Below are 17,757 nucleotides of genomic sequence, written 5' to 3' on the forward strand. Positions count from 1 at the left end.
CTGAACATCAAGAGTCTGAAGGGAGATATAAATCAAAACTACAATCAGATACCCCTTCACATCTACCAGGATGGGTATCATCAGAAATTTGGAAATTAACAAGTATTGATGAGAATGTGGAGAAATTGGAATGCTCATTAATTGCTGGTGGCAATGTAAAATGGTGCAGCATTTTGGAAAACACTTTAGTGTTTCTTCAAAAAGTTAAACCTAGAATTACCAATTCTACTCCCACATATATATCCAAAAGTCCTGCAGGCAGAGACTCATGTTGCTTTACAACAGCATTGATTGCAGTATTTTTCACAACAGCCAAAATGTGTAAACAACCCAAGCGCCAATCAACAAACGAATGCGTAAACAATAAGTGGTTTCTATTTGTGGTGATGAAAACCACTAAGAAATGGATACTGGTGATAGTTGTACAACTAGACACATGCACTTATTGTAACTGAACAAGGGGATACTGTGTGATTTAAAGTCAGGAGAGGTGTGTGCCAGGATTGTATCCTTTCACCATACTTATTCAATCTGTATGCTGAGCAAATAACCCAAGAAGCTGGACTATAAGAAGAAAATGGGGCATCAGAATTGGAGGAAGACCCATTAACAAAGTGCATTATGAAGATGGCACAACCTTGGTTGCTGAAAGTGAAGAGGACTTGAAGCACTTACTGATGAAGATCAAAGACCACAGCCTTCAGTGTGGATCACATCTCAACATACAGAAAACAAAAGTCCTCACAACTGGACTGATAAGCAACATCGTGATAAACAGAGAAAAGATTGAAGTTGTCAAGGATTTCATTTTACTTAGATTCACAATCAACGCCCGTGGAAACAGCAGTCAAGAAATCAAAGGTGCATAACATTAGGCAAATCTGCTGCAAAAGACCTCTTGGAAGTGTCAAAAAGCAAAGATGTCATCTTGAAGACCACGGTAAGCCTGACCCAAGGTATGGTGTTTTCAGTTGCCTCATATGCATGGGAAAGCTGGACAATGAATAAGGAAAGCCAAAGAAAAATAGACACCTTTGAATTGTGGTGTTGGTGATGAATACTGAATATACCATGGACTGGGAACAAATCTGTCTTGGAAGAAGCACAACCAGAATGCTCCTTAGAAGTAGATATGGCGAGATTACGTCTCACATACTTTGGACATGTTATAAGGAGGGATCAGTACCTGGAGAAGGACATCATGCTTGGTAAAGTAGAGGGTCACCAAAAAAGAGGAAGACCCTCAACCAGATGGATTGACAGAGTTGCTGAAATAATGGGCTCAAACATAGCAACAATTGTGAGGATGGCTCAGCACTGGGCAGTGTTTCATTCTGTTGTGGAAAGTGTCAGTATGAGTTGGAACAAATGTGACAGCACCTAACAACAACAACGACATCCTTAAAAATGGTTTAAATGGCAAATGTTTTATTATATATATTTTACCGTGGTAAAATTAAAAAAAAAAAAAACTTCATTATGGGGTTTTACAAGGATGAGATATGTGCAGAAGGAATGGTCCCTGGGCTCAGGTGTACAGTCCATGGACCTAGAAAGGGCTGTTGAATGTGTTGTCAAAGGTGTACTCTTTGCAGTCTTTATGGCCCTTGAGCATTCCAAAGCCATGGGTCCTCATTGGTAAATGTTTTTTGCTATCATTCTGATCTTCCAAAACCAAAGCAAACCCATTGCCACCTAGTCCATTCCGACTCATAGCAACTCTATAGGACAAAGTAGAATGGCCCTATAGGGTTCCCAAGGAGTGACTGGTGGATTCAAACTGCGGACCTTTTGGTTAGCAGACATAGCTCTTACCCACTGTGCAACCAGGGCTCCATTCTGATCTTAGAGCATTGCATATCCTTGAGGAACAAGGCTCAAAGAAGGAAGCATTTTACATTGGATAATTCCCATACCCACACCAGGAATATGCCATCCTCTCCCCCCAATTCTTCCTGCTCACACCCTTTTCGGGCCTTTGCACACATGGACAACCCTCCCTTCTGTAAATGAATTCTAGTCTTCTTTCTTTAGGTTCATTTGAAGGCATCCCTAACCTAATAACAATATCAAGAAAACTGACACCATCTAACTGGATGATGTTGGAAATTGTTATAACGACAAATGTATTCTTAGCTGAATGTTATGTTAAAATAACTAAGACCCGCAATTGGAGTACATGAATAGATAAAAGGACTTATTGATCAAGAGACAGTCCATACAAAGATCAGGATATAAAGGGACACTTTATTTATTGCAGCAGTGCCATTACAGTGAATGGATGGATTATTTAATAAAGGATTCAGCAACATAAAAATGAACTTGAATTCCTGCATCATATCAAAGGCAAAAATAAATTACAGGTGGGTCCAGACTTCAAATGTAAAAGAAAAACTATAAATTCTTTAGTTTGAGGTAATTAGTGGTTTCAAAAACAAGATCTGTTGAGCACAATCCATTACGGAAAGTTGTGAGAAATAAAATTGTATTAAAACTAAGCACCTGTGTTCATCTGAGAACACTATAAAATATATGCAAAAAAGAGTCATGCATCTAAAGAAGAAATAGCTGTGCATATAACTGACAAAGGATTACATCCTGGTTGTATAAAGAATTGGTATGAATTAGTAAGAAAAGGATAAACAGCTCAATAGAAACACAAGAGAGGAAATTCCCACAAGAGGAAAAATAAATGGCTCATAAATATGTGAGAAGGTGCTTGGCTTCATCAATAATAAAAGAAATGTCATGAAATAATCTAGATGAAATAATTTCCACACCCACGAAATAGAATAAGTGAAAATGTATCAGCAATGACATGGATCATCAGGAACTTCTTACGGATGTTTAAATTGGTTCATCCACTGAAGAAAACCCTTTGGAAGTTCTCAAAGCAGAGTAGGGGCTTCCCTACACCCCCAAATTCCACCCCAGTATGAAATTCATTCTCATTTCCACCAAGAAACATACATGGGTATATTTAAACAGATTTATTCATAATAGAAAATTAGCTACCAAAATTTCCATCAACATCAGCAGGGATACATATTTTGTAATGTCACCACACATAACGTAAAAATATACAGCATTGAGAATAAATGAATTATGATTACACAAAGTAACATGATTGAATTTCAAAAGCGGAATCAGCACGCAGAATTCATTCATGAAAATTTCACTATTAATAAGTTTAAAAATAGTCAAATTTATAAATTGTGTAGGAATACACCCAGGAGTGATAAAAGGACTATCTTGAATCATATTACCAGTTTTGTAGAGCAAGTACAATCAAATGCTGGCAATTTCACAGGTGTAGCAAAGGAGCCCTGGTGGCTCAATGATTAAACCCTTGGCTGCTAGCCAAAAGGGTGATGGTTCGAAACTGCCCAAAAGCCCCGTGAGAGAAAGACCTGGTGATTTGCTTCCATAAAGATTACAGCTTATAAAACCCTATGGGGCAGCTGTACTCTGTCACATAGGGTCACTACGATTTGGAATCACTCAGAACAACAATATTAATTATACAGGGCTGCAATATCAAACCACCACAAAGTGAGTGCCTTAAAATGAGAAAAAAAATTCTGTCAAAATTCTGGAGGTTAAAATCCAAATTCAGGTTGTCAACAGGACTATGTACTTTCTGAACCTCTGAGGGAAGATCCTTTCTTGTCTCTCTCAATTTCTGGTATCCCTTTTTTTTTTTTTTAATTCTTTAGCTTGTAGCTGCAGCGTAAATCCATCTCTTCCTTTGTCTCCCCATGGCATCCTCCTTCTTTGACTGTCTGTCTCAATATCTTCTCTTTTATAATGACACCACTCACATTGGTTTAGGACACTCCCTAATTCAGCATGACGTTATGTTAACAGGTAACATCTTCAAATATTTTATTTCCAAAGTCACATTTATAGGAGTTAAGACTTCAACCTACCTTTTTAGGAGGCATAATTAAATCCATAACAATAAGATTCAACAAAACAGAAGAACTTCAGAAAAAATGATAAATATAGATTTCAAGGTAGTGTTTGCCAACGGGAGGGTGCAGAGCAAAAGACTGAGAGAGTATTCATTGAATTATATGGTGATGTCATTATTTTGTAACCCAGGTCATGGGTATGTGAGTTTTCATTATATTACTATTCTTTAAGAACTATTGATACATTTCATATGGTACTTTGCACATGATATTTTAATAAGTAAAATTGAGAAGATTCCACTTTCCAGATTCTTTCATATTCTAGATTCTAAATCCATTCTCTTATCGTCTAATATTAAAGCCGTACTTCTGAAACTTCGGCATGCATCAAAATCTCAAAGGAGTAATTATTTAGAATGTTCATCCTTCAGATGACTCTCCAGATATCAAAGTCAGTAGGTCTTGGGTGAGGTATGGAAAACAGCAGTATGAACAAGGCCTCAGGTGACTTATCTCTGCAAGTGTTTTATGAACGCAAAGGGAGACAACTTTGTACTACAGCACACCTGTGTGTCTGGGGAGGAGCTGACCTCCTGATTTAGTGCTGAACACAATCCCACTACCACTATCAATGGTGATCAGAAGTCTCTCCAGCCACGTCATTAATTCTCCTATGAGATCTGTTTTGTTGTCACCCCAGCACCCAGAGACGGTTCTGACTGATGGCTCTGCTTCTTTGTGCTTGCGGAAAAATGATCTCCCTAAGTCTGCCAACTTCCCCTTTGTCCCATTCTATTTTACACTGTATACATCTTCCTCAAAATAAAGTTCATGTCCACAGAAAAATTATTTTCCTCATAAAAATACATTACAAACTTTTGTATGAGATCCCTAAGAGTACAACCAATCCCCTAAAACTTCAATGATTCAGTTAATTTTACTCAGCCTCTGTGTGGACTCACCAGAGATGAGAAAGAAAAACAGCAAAATAAGTGACTAAAGAGAAAAGTGACATCTCATATACATTCTGATGAATATTTTTGTTTTTTTAATAAAGATCCAAGCAAATGTGGTTCCAAAACAGACTCCCAACCCTTCCCTGCCTGCTCAACAATTACTCATCTGATCTAATTACTAAGATGAGTAAAATGTGCTAATGTCGTTGTTGTTCGGTGCCGTCGGGTCAGTTCTGACTCACAGCGACCCTGGGAACAACAGAACGGAACACCGCCCGGTCCTGAGCCATCCTTACAATTGTTGCGTTGCTTGGATTCATTGTTGCAGCCGCTGTGTCAGCCCACCTCATTGAGGGTCTTCGTCTTTTCCACCGACCCTGTACTCTGCCAAGCATGGTGTCCTTCTCCAGGGACCGAGCCCTCCTGACAACATGTCCAAAGTGTATGAGATGCAGTCTCGCCATCCTTGCCTCTAAGGAGTGTTCTGGCCGCACTTCTTCCAACACAGATTTGTTCGTTCTTCTGGCGGTCCATGGTATAGCCGATATTTTTCACCAACACCGTAATTCAAAGGCGTCAACTCCTCTTTGGTCTCCCTTATTCATTGTCCAGCTTTCACATGCATATGATGTGACTGAAAATACCATGGCTTGGGTCAGGCACACCTTAGTCTTCAGGGTGACATCTTTGCTCTTCAACACTTTGAAGAGGTCCTTTGCAGCAGATTTGCCCAGTGCAATGCGTCTTTTGATTTCTTGACTGCTGCTTCCATGGCTGTTGATTGTGGATCCAAGTAAAATGAAATCCTTGACAACTTCAATCTTTTCTCCGTTTATCATGATGTTGCTCATTGGTCCAGTTGTGAGGATTTTTGTTTTCTTTATGTTGAGGTGCAATCCATACTGAAGGCTGTGGTCTTTCATCTTCATCAGTAAGTGCTTCAAGTTCTCTTCACTTTCAGCAAGCAAGGTTGTGTCATCTGCATAACACAGGTTGTTAATGAGTCTTCCTCCAATCCTGATGCCCCGTTCTTCTTCATATAGTCCAGCTTCTCCGATTATTTGTTCAGCATACAGATTAAATAGATATGGTGAAAGAATACAATCCTGACACACACCTTTCCTGACTTTAAACCAATCAGTATCCGCTTGTTCTGTCCGAACAACTGCCTCTTGATCTATGTAAAGGTTCCTCATGAGCACAATTCAGTGTTCTCGAATTCCCATTCTTCACAGTGTTTCCCATAGTTTGTTATGATCCACACAGTAGAATGCCTTTGCATAGTCAATAAAACACAGGTAAACATCTTTCTGGTATTCTCTGCTTTCAGCCAGGATCTATCTGACATCAGCAGTGATATCCCTGGTTCCATGTCCTGTTCTGAAATTGGTCTGAATTTCTGGCAGTTCCCTGTCAATATGCTGCTCCAGCCATTTTTGAAGGATCTTAAGCTTACTTGTGATATTAATGATATTCTTTTGTAGTTTCCACAATCGGTTGGATCACCTTTCTTGGGAATAGGCATAAATACGGATCTCTTCCAGTCAGTTGGCCAGGAAGCTGTCTTCCATATTTCTTGGCATAGACAAATGAGCATCTCCAGACCTGCATCTGTTTGTTGAAACATCTCAACTGATATTCCATCAATTCCTGGAGCCTTGTTTTTCGTCAATGCCTTCAGAGCAGCTTGGACTTCTTCCTTCAGTACCTTCGGTTCCTGATCATATGCTGCCTCTTGAAATGCCTAAATATCGACTAATTCTTTTTGGTATAATGACTCTGTGTATTCTTTCCATATTCTTTTGATGCTTCCTGCATCATGTAATATTTTTCCCATGGAATCCTTCACTATTGCAAATCGAGACTTGAATTTTTTCTTCAGTTCTTTCAGCTTGAGAAATGCCGAGCGTGTTCTTCCCTTTTGGTTTTCCATCTCCAGCTCTTTGCACATGTCATTACAATACTTTACTTTGTCTTCTCGAGAGGCCCTTTGAAATCTTCTGTTCAGTGCTTTTACTTCATCAATTCTTCCTTTTGCTTTAGCTGCTCGACACTCAAGATCAAGTTTCAGAGTCTCCGCTGACATCCACCTTGGTCTTTTCTTTCTTTCCTGTCTTTTCAGTGACCTCTTGCTTTCTTCATGGATGATGTCCTTGATGTCATTCCACAACTCGTCTGGTCTTTGGTCACTAGTGTTCAATATGTCAAATTTATTCTTGAGATGGTCTCTAAATTCAGGCGGGATATACTCAAGGTCATATTTTGGCTTTTGTGGACTTGCTCTGATTTTCTTCAGCTTCAGCTTGAACTTGCATATGAGTAATTGACGGTCTGTTCCACAGTTGGCCCCTGGCCTTGTTCTGACTGATGATATTGAGCTTTTCCATCGTCTCTTTCCACAGATGTAGTCGATTTGGTTTCTGTGTTCCATCTGGTGAGGTCCATGTGCATAGTCGCCGTTTATGTTGGTAAAAGAAGGTATTTGCAATGAAGAAGTCATTGATCTTGCAAAATTCCATCATTCTATCTACAGCATTGTTTCTATCACCAAGGGCATATTTTCCAAACTACTGGTCCTTCTTTGTTTCCAGCTTTTGTGTTCCAATCGCCAGTAATTATCAATGCATCTTGATTGCATGTTTGATTAATTTCAGACTGCAGCAGCTGATAAAAATCTTCTATTTCTTCATCTTTGACCTTAGTGGTTGGTGCGTAAATTTGAATAATAGTCATATTAACTGGTCTTCCTTGTAGGTGTATGGATATTATCGTATCACGAACAGCGTTATACTTCAGGATAGATCTTGAAACGTTCTTTTCGATAATGAATGCAACACCATTCCTCTTCGAGTTGTCATTCCCAGCATAGTAGACTATATGATTGTCCAATTCAAAATGGCCAATACCAGTCCATTTCAGCTCACTAATGCCTAGGATATTGATGTTTATGTGTTCCATTTCACTTTTGACAATTTCCAATTTTTCTAGATTCATACTTCTTACATTCCAGGTTCCGATTATTAATGGATATTTGCAGCTGTTTCTTCTCATTTTGACTCGTACCACCTGTCTGTCAGTTTGTCATACTGTGGGGGCTTGTGTGTCGCTGTGATGCTGGAAGTTATGCCACTGGTATTCAGATACCAGCAGGGTCACCCATGGAGGACAGGTTTCAGCTGAGCTTCCAGACTAAGACAGACTAGGAAGAGGGACCCGGCAGTCTACTTCTGAAAATCGTTAGCCAGTGAAAACCTTATGAATAGCAGCTGAACATTGTCTGATATAGTGCTGGAGGATGAGCCCCCCAGGTTGGAAGGCACTCAAAAGATTACTGGGGAAGAGCTATCTCCTCAAAGTAGAGATGACCTTAAAATGTACAATAATGGTAAACCAATAAAAATCCTGAGGAAAGTGGAAAATATGTGAGAACAAGAAATAATAAGCCTTATATATTATGGCAACATATAGAACACAGTGGTCCTAGTTAAATTTTATTGAGTATTAGGTGCCAGGCATTGTATTAAGTGCTTGTGGTGGTTATACGAATTAACTTCTCAAGAGAAGACATACTCTACATTGTCAGTATAAAGCTCTCATAGCAATTATTTTCTCCCAGACAGAACTTTGATTAGAAAGGGATATATGATGCTATTCTCAGTGATCATATGGGAGGAGATATCCTCTGTATGATTCTATGGAAAGGTCTATTAATACTAAGTCCTCTATTAACAATGGGTCCAAGGACAGTCTATTTTGTGTCTCTGAGCTTGATGTCTGGTTATGACAGCTGAGTCTGTTGCAGCCATCTGTGACTCTGTCACTTTGATGCAATCTAGAAATCCAAACCCAAAGGAGATAATATAATCACTGAAAAGCAGGTGTGCACCTGATAATGCTCCTAAAGGCTCCCTTCATGTCCCTGTTTCTCAGACTGTAGATGAAGGGATTCATCATGGGAGTAACTACAGCGTACAGCATTGAAGCTACTGCAGTCTTCCTGGAAGAGTGTGTAAATGTTGTACTCATATACGCACCTAAAGTTGTCCCATAGAATAAGGAAACAACTGAAAGGTGAGAACCACAGGCAGAAAAAGCTTTATACTTTCCACCTGCTGAAGGTATTCTCAAAATGGAAGAGACAATTTGAGTATAAGAGAAAATGATTCCAGAGAAAGGAAGAGCACCCAGTATGCTAGCCGTAAAACATAAGATGATGTTATTGATGAGGGTTTCAGAACAGGCAACTCTGATCACCTGAACAACTTCACAGAAGAAGTAAGGAATTTCCAGGTCTGTGCAGAAGGACAGTTGCAACAACATCAGACTGTGGAGCAGAGCATCCAAAATGCTAAAGAGCAAGGAGACTAGAATCAGCAGGCCACAGAGGCGGGGATTTGTGATAGCTGTGTATCTCAGTGGGTGACAAATGGCCACATAGTGGTCATAGGCCATTACTGAAAGGAGAAAACTTTCCAAACTACCAAAACTCAGGACAAAGCAGGTCTGGGTGAGGCATCCTGCATAAGTGATGCTCTGATTCTGTGCTTGGAGGTTCACCAGCATCTTTGGAATCGTGGTGCTGAAACAGATGTCAGTAAATGAGAGATTGGAAAGAAAGAAGTACATGGGGGTGTGAAGGTGGGGGTCAGAGCTGACGGCCAGGATGATGAGCAGGTTTCCCAGGACAGTGACCAGATACATGGACAAAAACAGGCTAAAAAGGAGAGGCTGCACTTTGGGATCCTCTGTCAGTGCCAGGAGAAGGAATTCTGAAACTTCTGTTTGGTTTCTAGGTTCCATATTGTTGATGGATCTGATAGAGATGATGAGGTGACTTACAATCAAATGTCAGCAAACACCATCTTGGGATGGGAATGGGAGGAATGGAGGGGAATACAGGAATACAATGGTGATACTGTCAGTGTGCACATTATTTGGCAAAACAAAAACCAAAAAAGACCGGAAGTTGATATAGCAGAGTGTCAATATTTATTGAGTTTGGAAAGGGGTGAAAGGGTAGTCATTTTTTTTTTTTATGGGAACAAGAGGAGTGGAGGTGAATACAGAAGCGCTACCATCTGCATGCATATTATTTGGTTATTTAAAAAAGATGCAGAAGCTGATATAGCAGAGTGTGAACATTTATTTATTTTGGAAAGGGTGAGAGGGTGGTCTTTTTTTATTACTCTGTGCTATTATCATTTAAAATATTCGGTAATTTTACAGAGAAAATTAGACACACTCTGGAGGCAGCCTGATGAGTCTGTGTCAGATTCCACTGCTTTCCTCAGAAATCAGAATTGGGCAACAGAAATACAGGTAACCCCTGTTTTTGAAAGTTCACTTTATGCCACTTTGCTTTTTCAAAAGACCCACATCAGTGCTTGTTTGCTTTGCTAACTAAAAGAAATTTGAGTTGGATTTTCACTTTTACAAAAAAAGGAGAAACTCGAAACCAGCATTCAGTGTTTTGCGGTGGGCCTTTAAATAGGCATTGAACCCCTCCTAGTGATAAGAGACTCTCCCAGAGCTCCTTCTCTTAAAACTACGCTCAGCATTAAACTGCCATAGCTTTGAAATGTGTGTATCAACACTATATGTTAGCATTATTTTAGGTTATATATGTTATTTGGTATGAAATAATGGGTTATGTTTTGAGTCTGGCAACTCAAAAATTTTTTTCAAATAAATTTATGGTAATTGCTTCTTCATTTTACGCCATTTCGGCTTATGAAAGGATTCATAGGAATACTCTACTTTCAGATAGCGAGGGAAACCTGTAATACAAATGTGTGTTAAAAACCAGGAAAGGGAAGATACGGTGATGTTGATAAACCCTCTTCACCACTACAAGAGTGTTAGTAAATGTCAGAATCTTAAAACAGTCATCCGGTTTGAGATGGGGCAGGCTTCTGGTCAGGAGGAAAACGGTCCTTGCCGTTGTGGAGAGAGAGGAGGACACTAGCAGAATCACAACTCCTTGCCATCAGTGCAAAGATTCAAGGAAACATGTCAGGAAGTTGGGAGACAGGCAGGAGGTTAGGGGTGACTTGATTCCCATCATTTCATGCTCATACTACCTTCACATGCATCATTCTGCTGGATGAACCTGTATTGAAACACCTGTCCTCATTTTCCAAACATTAACTATGGGATTCAGGTTACCTGACTGGCATCAGTGAGGAATAACGCTTGGCATCTGCCCTGGATGTTGGATGGTGTAGATGGAAGAGCTTTCCTTAGGAAAGGCAGAGGGACCAAGTTGAGGCACCAGGCTCCCCGGCAAGAGGGTCATCTGTGGGTGGGGTATTAGGTGTGCTGCTTCTTGATGGGAGAGGAATACGAAAGTGGTACCGTCTGCATGCATCTTCGGGTGTTAAAGTGAGTGAGTGAGGTGGTTACACGTAGATTATTTGCAGTCTCTGTGTCTCTGGGGGCTCAATATCCAAAGCTCCTCATTAACCAAACACTTTTACTGACATTCTGATCCCACTGCAAATCTTAAAAGACCAAAACAATAGAAGGTAGAGTTCAGGATGGCTGATTCCCAGCCCCTAGGAGACCAGCTCCAAGCCATTTACGTCTCTCTACCTGTTTTTCTCACCTCCAAGTCACATACCTTGTACGGGTGGATATACCATACTTCTCTAATTGGATTGCAGTCGTTTTTGAGTACAACTGAAAGCATCTCTATCTTACCAATGATGTTAGAAAGCCTGATTGCAATTTTAGCTGTGAGGTTTAATGTATGTATGAGGGTACAAATATTATATTTAGAAATATAGCTAAGTTGTAGTAAAATGCAAATATGGAGGATTGTTTCTTTCTAAGTGTCATTGAATATCCCTGATCCTTAATCTTTATACATTTGCGTAGAGCATATTTCAAGCCATTCTCTGTGATCACTTCTGACTGTGATCACTACACGTAGACCTGTTACTCCCTTTTTAGGGTTTCATAATCAGCTTTTTTTTGCTGTGTCCCAATAATTTTGATACACATTTTTCTTCACATTAGTGGAATGTGGTTTGATATTTTGGCTCTTGATTTTTAATGGTGTTATTTATTTTTTTTTATGAGAAATCACAATATCACTGGCTAGGCACTGGTATGGAGGTTTATCCTTACTCTCAGTGGATTTAGTTTGATGACAAAAAGTATTTAATATACGAAGATGGTGTTCCATGTGAATATTCACTTAAAAATCTTCATCTTTAATGAATTCAATATTTTCATGTGTTTATCAATTTATTTTACTACATGTTAACTGTTTCTGTATGAATTTTGCTTTCTAATCTGTAGTATTCTTGGTATATTATTTGAAAAACAATTTGAGATAAGATGGCTTTATGTCTCTCTTCATCATCTTAACCTCATTCACTTCAAACATATGACATAATAAAAAATAAGAAGGCATAGTGGCTTCAAAAAGAAGAATGTAAACTACTGAACTCTTCCATTCAAATAGAATCTGCCCATCATAGTTTTTTTCCACTGTTTTTTTTTCTTCTGCTTTAAGTGAAATTTTACAGTTCAAGTTAGTTTCTCATACAAATATTTATACACATTGTCATGTGATGCTACTGTTCTCCCTGTAATGTGACAGCACACTCCTCCTTTCCACCCTGGATTTCCTGTGTCCATTCAACCAGCTCTTGTCCCTTTTTGCCTTCTCATCTCTTCCTCTGGACAAGAGCTGCCCATTTAGTATCACGTACCTACTTGTTATTATTACCTACTTGAGCTAAGAAGCACTGTCTTCATGAGTATTATTTTATGTCTTATAGTCAAGTCTCATCTTTGTCTACACAGTTGGTTTCGAGAATGGTTTCAGTTCTGGTTAACAGAGAGTTGGGGGGCCATGTCTTCTGGGGTCCCTCCAGTCTCAATCAGACCATTAAGTCTGGCCTTTTTACTAGAATTTGAGTTCTGCATCCCATTTTTCTCCTGCTTCATCAGGGACTGTCTGTTTAGTTCCCTAGGGGTCAGGGCAGTCATTGGTGGTAGCTGGACACTAACTAGTTCTTCTGGTCTTAGGCTGATGGAGTCTCTGGTTTCTGTGGCCCTTTCTGTCTCTTGGGCTCATATTTCCCTTGTGTCTTTGGTGTTCTTCATTCTCCTTTGCTCCAGGTGGGTTGGGAACAATTGATGCATTGTAGATGGCTGCTTGCTAGCTTTTAAAACCCTAGACATGACTCATCAAATTGGGATGCAGAACATTTTCTCAATAAATGTTGTTATGCCAATTGACCTAGATGTCCCCTTAAACCATGGTCCCTAGACCCCCGTCTCTGCTACTCTGTCCTTTGAAGTGTTTGGTTGTATTCAGGAAACTTCTTACCTTTTGGTTTAGTCCAGTTGTGCTGACTTTCCCTGGTATTGTATGTTGTTTTTCCCTTCACCTAAAATAATTCTTGTCTACTGTCTAGTTAATGTTTAAACATTTTCTTCAGTTCTTATAATAGTGGTCTCCTACAATATTTGTCCTTTTGCGACTGACTAATTTCACTCAGCATAATGCCTTCCAGATTCATCCATGTTATGAGATGTCTCGCAGATTCATCATTGTTCTTTATCATTGCATAGTATTCCATTGTGAGAATATACCATAATTTGTTCGTCCATTTGTCTGTTCATGGTACCTACATTTTTTTAATTTTTTGCTATTGTGAACAGTGCTGCAATGAACATAGGTGTGCATGTATCTATTCATGTGACAGCTCTTCTTTCTCTACGATATAATCCAAGGAGTAGGGTTGCTGGATTGTATAGTACTTCTCTTTTTTTTTAATTGTGTTTTAAGAGGACATTTACAATTCAACTCATTTTCTCATACAAAAACGAATGTACATATTGTTATGTGACCCTAATTTCTCTCCCTATAATGTGACAGCACACTCCTCCTCTCCACCCTGTATTTCCCATGCCCATTCAACCAGCTCCTGTCCCCCTCTGCCTTTTCATCTTGCCTCCTGACAGAAGCTGCCCACATAGTCTCATGTGTCTACTTGAGCTAAGAAGCACACTACTCACCAGTATCATTTTATGGCTTATAGTCCAGTGTAATCTTTGTCTGAAGAGTTGGCTTCAGGAATGGTTTTAGTTTTGGGCTAACAAAGAGTCTGGGGGCCATGTCCTCTGGGGTCCCTCCAGTCTCAGTGAGACCATTAATTCTGGTCTTCATACTAGAATTTGAGACCTCCAATCACACTTTTCTCCTGCTCCATCAGGGATTCTCTGTTGTGTTCCCTGTCAGGGCCCTTCCTGGTGGTAGCTGGATACCATCTAGTTCTTCCAGTCTCAGGCTGATGGAGTCTCTGGTTTTTGTGGCCCTTCCTGTCTCTTGGGGTCATATTTTCCTGTTGTCTTTGGTGGTCTTCATTATCCTTTGCTCCAGGTGGTTTGAGACCAATTAATGAATCTTAGATGCCTGCTTGCTAGAATTTAAACCCTAGACACCACTCGCCGCAGTGGGATGAAGAACATTTTCTTAATACACTTTGTTATGCCAATTGACCTAGATGTCCCCTGAAACCATAGTCCCCAGACCCTGCTACTCTGACCCTCGAAGTGTTTGGTTGTATTCAGGAAACTTCTTAGCTTTGGATGCAGTCCAGTTGTGCTGACTTCCCTTGTATTGTGTGTCGTCCTTCCCTTCACCAAAAAGAATTCTCGTCTACTACCTAGTTAGTGAATACCCCTCTCCTTCCCTCTCACCCTCATAACCATCAAAGAATGTTTTCTCCTGTGTTTAAACATTTTCTTGAGTTCTTATAATAGTGGTCTCCTATAATATTTGTCCTTTTGTGACTGACTAATTTCACTTAGCATAATTCTTCCAGCTTCATCCATGTTATGAGATGTTTCACAGATTTATCCTTGTTCTTTATCTATTCCTTTGTGTGAATATAGCATAATTTGTTTATCCATTCATCTGTTGATGGGCACCTTGGTTGTTGCCATCTTTTTGCTATTGTAAACAGTGCTGCAATGAACATGGGTGTCCATATATCCATTTGTGTGCGGGCTCTTATTTCTCTAGGATACATTCCAAGGAGTGGGATTGCTGGATTGTATGGTACTTCTATTCGTAGCTTTTTAAGGAAGCGCCAAAACGATTTCCAAAGTAGTTGTACCATTTGACGTTCCCACCAGCAGTGTATAAGTGTTCCAGTCTCTCCACGACCTCTCCAACATTCATTATTTTGTGTTTTTTGGATTAATGCTAGCCTTGCTGGAGTGAGATGGTATATCATTGTAGTCTTGATTTGCATTTCTCTAATGGCTAATGATCCTGAGCATTTCCTCTTGTACCTGTTAGCCACCTGGATGTCTTCCTTGGTGAAGTGCTGTTCATATCCTTTGCCCATTTTTTAATTGGGTTGTCTTTTTGTTGCTGAGGTTTTGCAGTATCTTGTAAATTTTAGAGACTAGACTCTGATTGGATTGCCAAAAATCTTTTCCCAGTGCATAGGTTGTCTTTTTACTCTTTGGGTGACTTTTTTGGATGAGCATAAGTGTTTGATTTTTAAGAGCTCCCAGCAAACTAGTTTCTCTTCTGGTGTTTGTGCATTGTTAGAAATGTTTATATTCTCTATGCCATGTATTAGGGTTCCTAGCATTGTCCCTGTTTTTTTTCCATGATCCTTTTCATTTTAGAGTTTATATTTAGGTCTTTGCTCCACTTTGAATTAGTTTTTGTGCTTGGTTTGAGGTATGGGTCTTGTTTCATTTTTTTTTTTTTTTTTTTTGCAGATGGATATCCAGTTATGCCAGCACCATTTGTTAAAAAGAGACTCTCTTTTTCCCACTTAATGGACTTTGGGCCTTTGTCAAATACCAGCTGCTCATAAGTGGGTGAATTTACGTCTGGACTCCCAATTCTGTTCCATTGACCTATATATCTGTTGTTGTACCAGTACCATGCTGTTTTGACTATTGTGGCAGTATAATAGGTTCTAAAATTAGGTAGTGTGAGGCCTCCCACTTTGTTCTTCTTCTTCACTAATGCTTTACTTATCTAGGGCCTCTACCCTTTCCATACGAAGTTGGTGATTTGTTTCTCCATCTCATTTAAAAATGTTGGAATTTGGATTAGGATCACATTGTATCTGTAGATCACAATGGGTAGAATTGACATTTTCTCAGTGTTGAGTCTTCCTATCCATAAGCAGTGTACGTTTTTTCCCTTATGTAAGTCTCATTTGGTTTCTTGTGGTACTGTCTTGTAGTTTTCTTTGCATAGTTATTTTACATCTCTGGTTAGACTTATTCCTAAGTATTTTACACTTTTGGGTGCTATTGTAAATGGTATTGACTTGGTGATTTCCTCTATGTGATGTCCTATGTTCATGAGGGATATTGGTCTGTAATTTTGTGATTTTTTACCTGATTTTGGTATCAGGGTTATGCTAGCTACTTAGAATGAGTTTGAGAGTATTCCGTCCTTTTCTATTGTCTGAAATATCTTTAGTAGTAGTGGTGTTAACTCTTCTCTGAAAGTTTGGTAAAATTCTCCAGTGAAGTTGTCAAGGTCAGGTTTTTTTTTTTTTTTTTTTTGAGAGTTTTTTAATAACTTTTCCAATCTCTTCTCTTGTTATGGTTCTGTACAGATTTTCAACATTACTTTGTGTAAGTTTGAGTAGGTAGTGTGTTACTAGAAATTTGTGCATTTCCTCTAGATTTTTGAGTTTGTTGGAACATAATTTTTCATAGTATTCTGCTATAATTATTTTATTTTCAGTTGGGTCTGTCGTGATATTACCCATCTCATTGCTTATTTGGGTTATTTGCTTTCTCTCCTGTTTTTCTTTTGTCAGTTTGGCTAATGGTTTATTGTAATTTTTTTTTTTTTTATCTTTCCCAAGAATCAGCTTTGTTAAATCTTTCAATTGTTTTTCTATTCTCTATTTCATTTAATTCTGCTCTAGTTTTTTGTTATTTGCTTTCTTCTGGTGCCCAAGGACTTCTTTTGCTGTTCCCTTTCTACTTGTTCAAATTCTGGGTTACCGTTTTGATTTTGGCCCTCTCTTCTTTTTGGATGTGTGCCTTTATTGTTGTAAACTGACCTCAGAGCACTGCTTTTGCTGTATCCCAAAGATTCTGGTACAATGTGTTTTCATTCTCATTTGATTCTGTGAATTTTTTTTATTCCAACCTTAATTTCTTCTATAACCCAGTAGTTTTTGAGAAAGCCGTTGTTCCCTTTTCATGTGTTTTTTTTTTTTTTTTCTTCCCTTTTATTGATTTCCACTTTTTTGGCTTTATGGCTAGAAAAGATGCTGTGTAATATTTTGATGTTTTGGATTCTGTTAAGGCTTGCTTTGTGGCCTAATATGTAGTCTATTCTGGAGAATGTTCCATGCGTGTTTGAAAAGAAAGTATACTTGGCTGCTGTTGGGTGGAGTGTCCTGTATAAGTGTATGAGATCCAGTTGGTTGATTGTGGCATTTAGATCTTCCTTTTTTCTTTACTGAGGTTCTTTCTGGATGTTCTGTTCTTCACTGGAAGTGGAATCTTGAAGTCTTCTACTATTATTGTGGAGCTGTCTGTTTCTCTTTTCAATGCTGTTAGAGTTTATGTATTTTGGAGCCCTTTCATTGGGTGTATAAATACTTATTATGGTTATGTCCTTCTGGTATATTGACCCTTTAATCATTGTATAGTGTCCTTCCTTAACCTTTGTGGTGGATCTTGCTTTAAAGTCTGTTTTGTCAGACATTAATATTGCCACTCCTACTCTTTTTTTATTGTTGTTTGCTTGATATATATTCTTTTCCCCATCCTTTGAGTTTTAGTTTGTATCTTTAAGTCTAAGGTGTGTCTTCTGTAGGCAGCATATAGAAAGATCGTGTTTTTAAATCCATTCTGCTACTCTCTGTCTCTTT

General features: G+C 39.0%; 1 protein-coding gene across 1 annotated transcript; it reads right to left on the reverse strand.

The window, feature by feature from the left end:
- Nucleotides 1-8,734: 8,734 nt before the first annotated feature.
- LOC126071007 (olfactory receptor 7G3-like) lies at nucleotides 8,735-9,475 on the reverse strand (the record flags this gene model as incomplete). The annotated part of the gene is made up of 1 exon (XM_049875318.1): nucleotides 8,735-9,475. A coding segment is annotated over one exon (741 nt), but the record flags the coding sequence as incomplete, so codon positions are not given.
- Nucleotides 9,476-17,757: the final 8,282 nt, after the last annotated feature.

Source organism: Elephas maximus, chromosome 3, assembly GCF_024166365.1.
Source record: "Elephas maximus indicus isolate mEleMax1 chromosome 3, mEleMax1 primary haplotype, whole genome shotgun sequence".
Taxonomy (NCBI): domain Eukaryota; kingdom Metazoa; phylum Chordata; class Mammalia; order Proboscidea; family Elephantidae; genus Elephas; species Elephas maximus.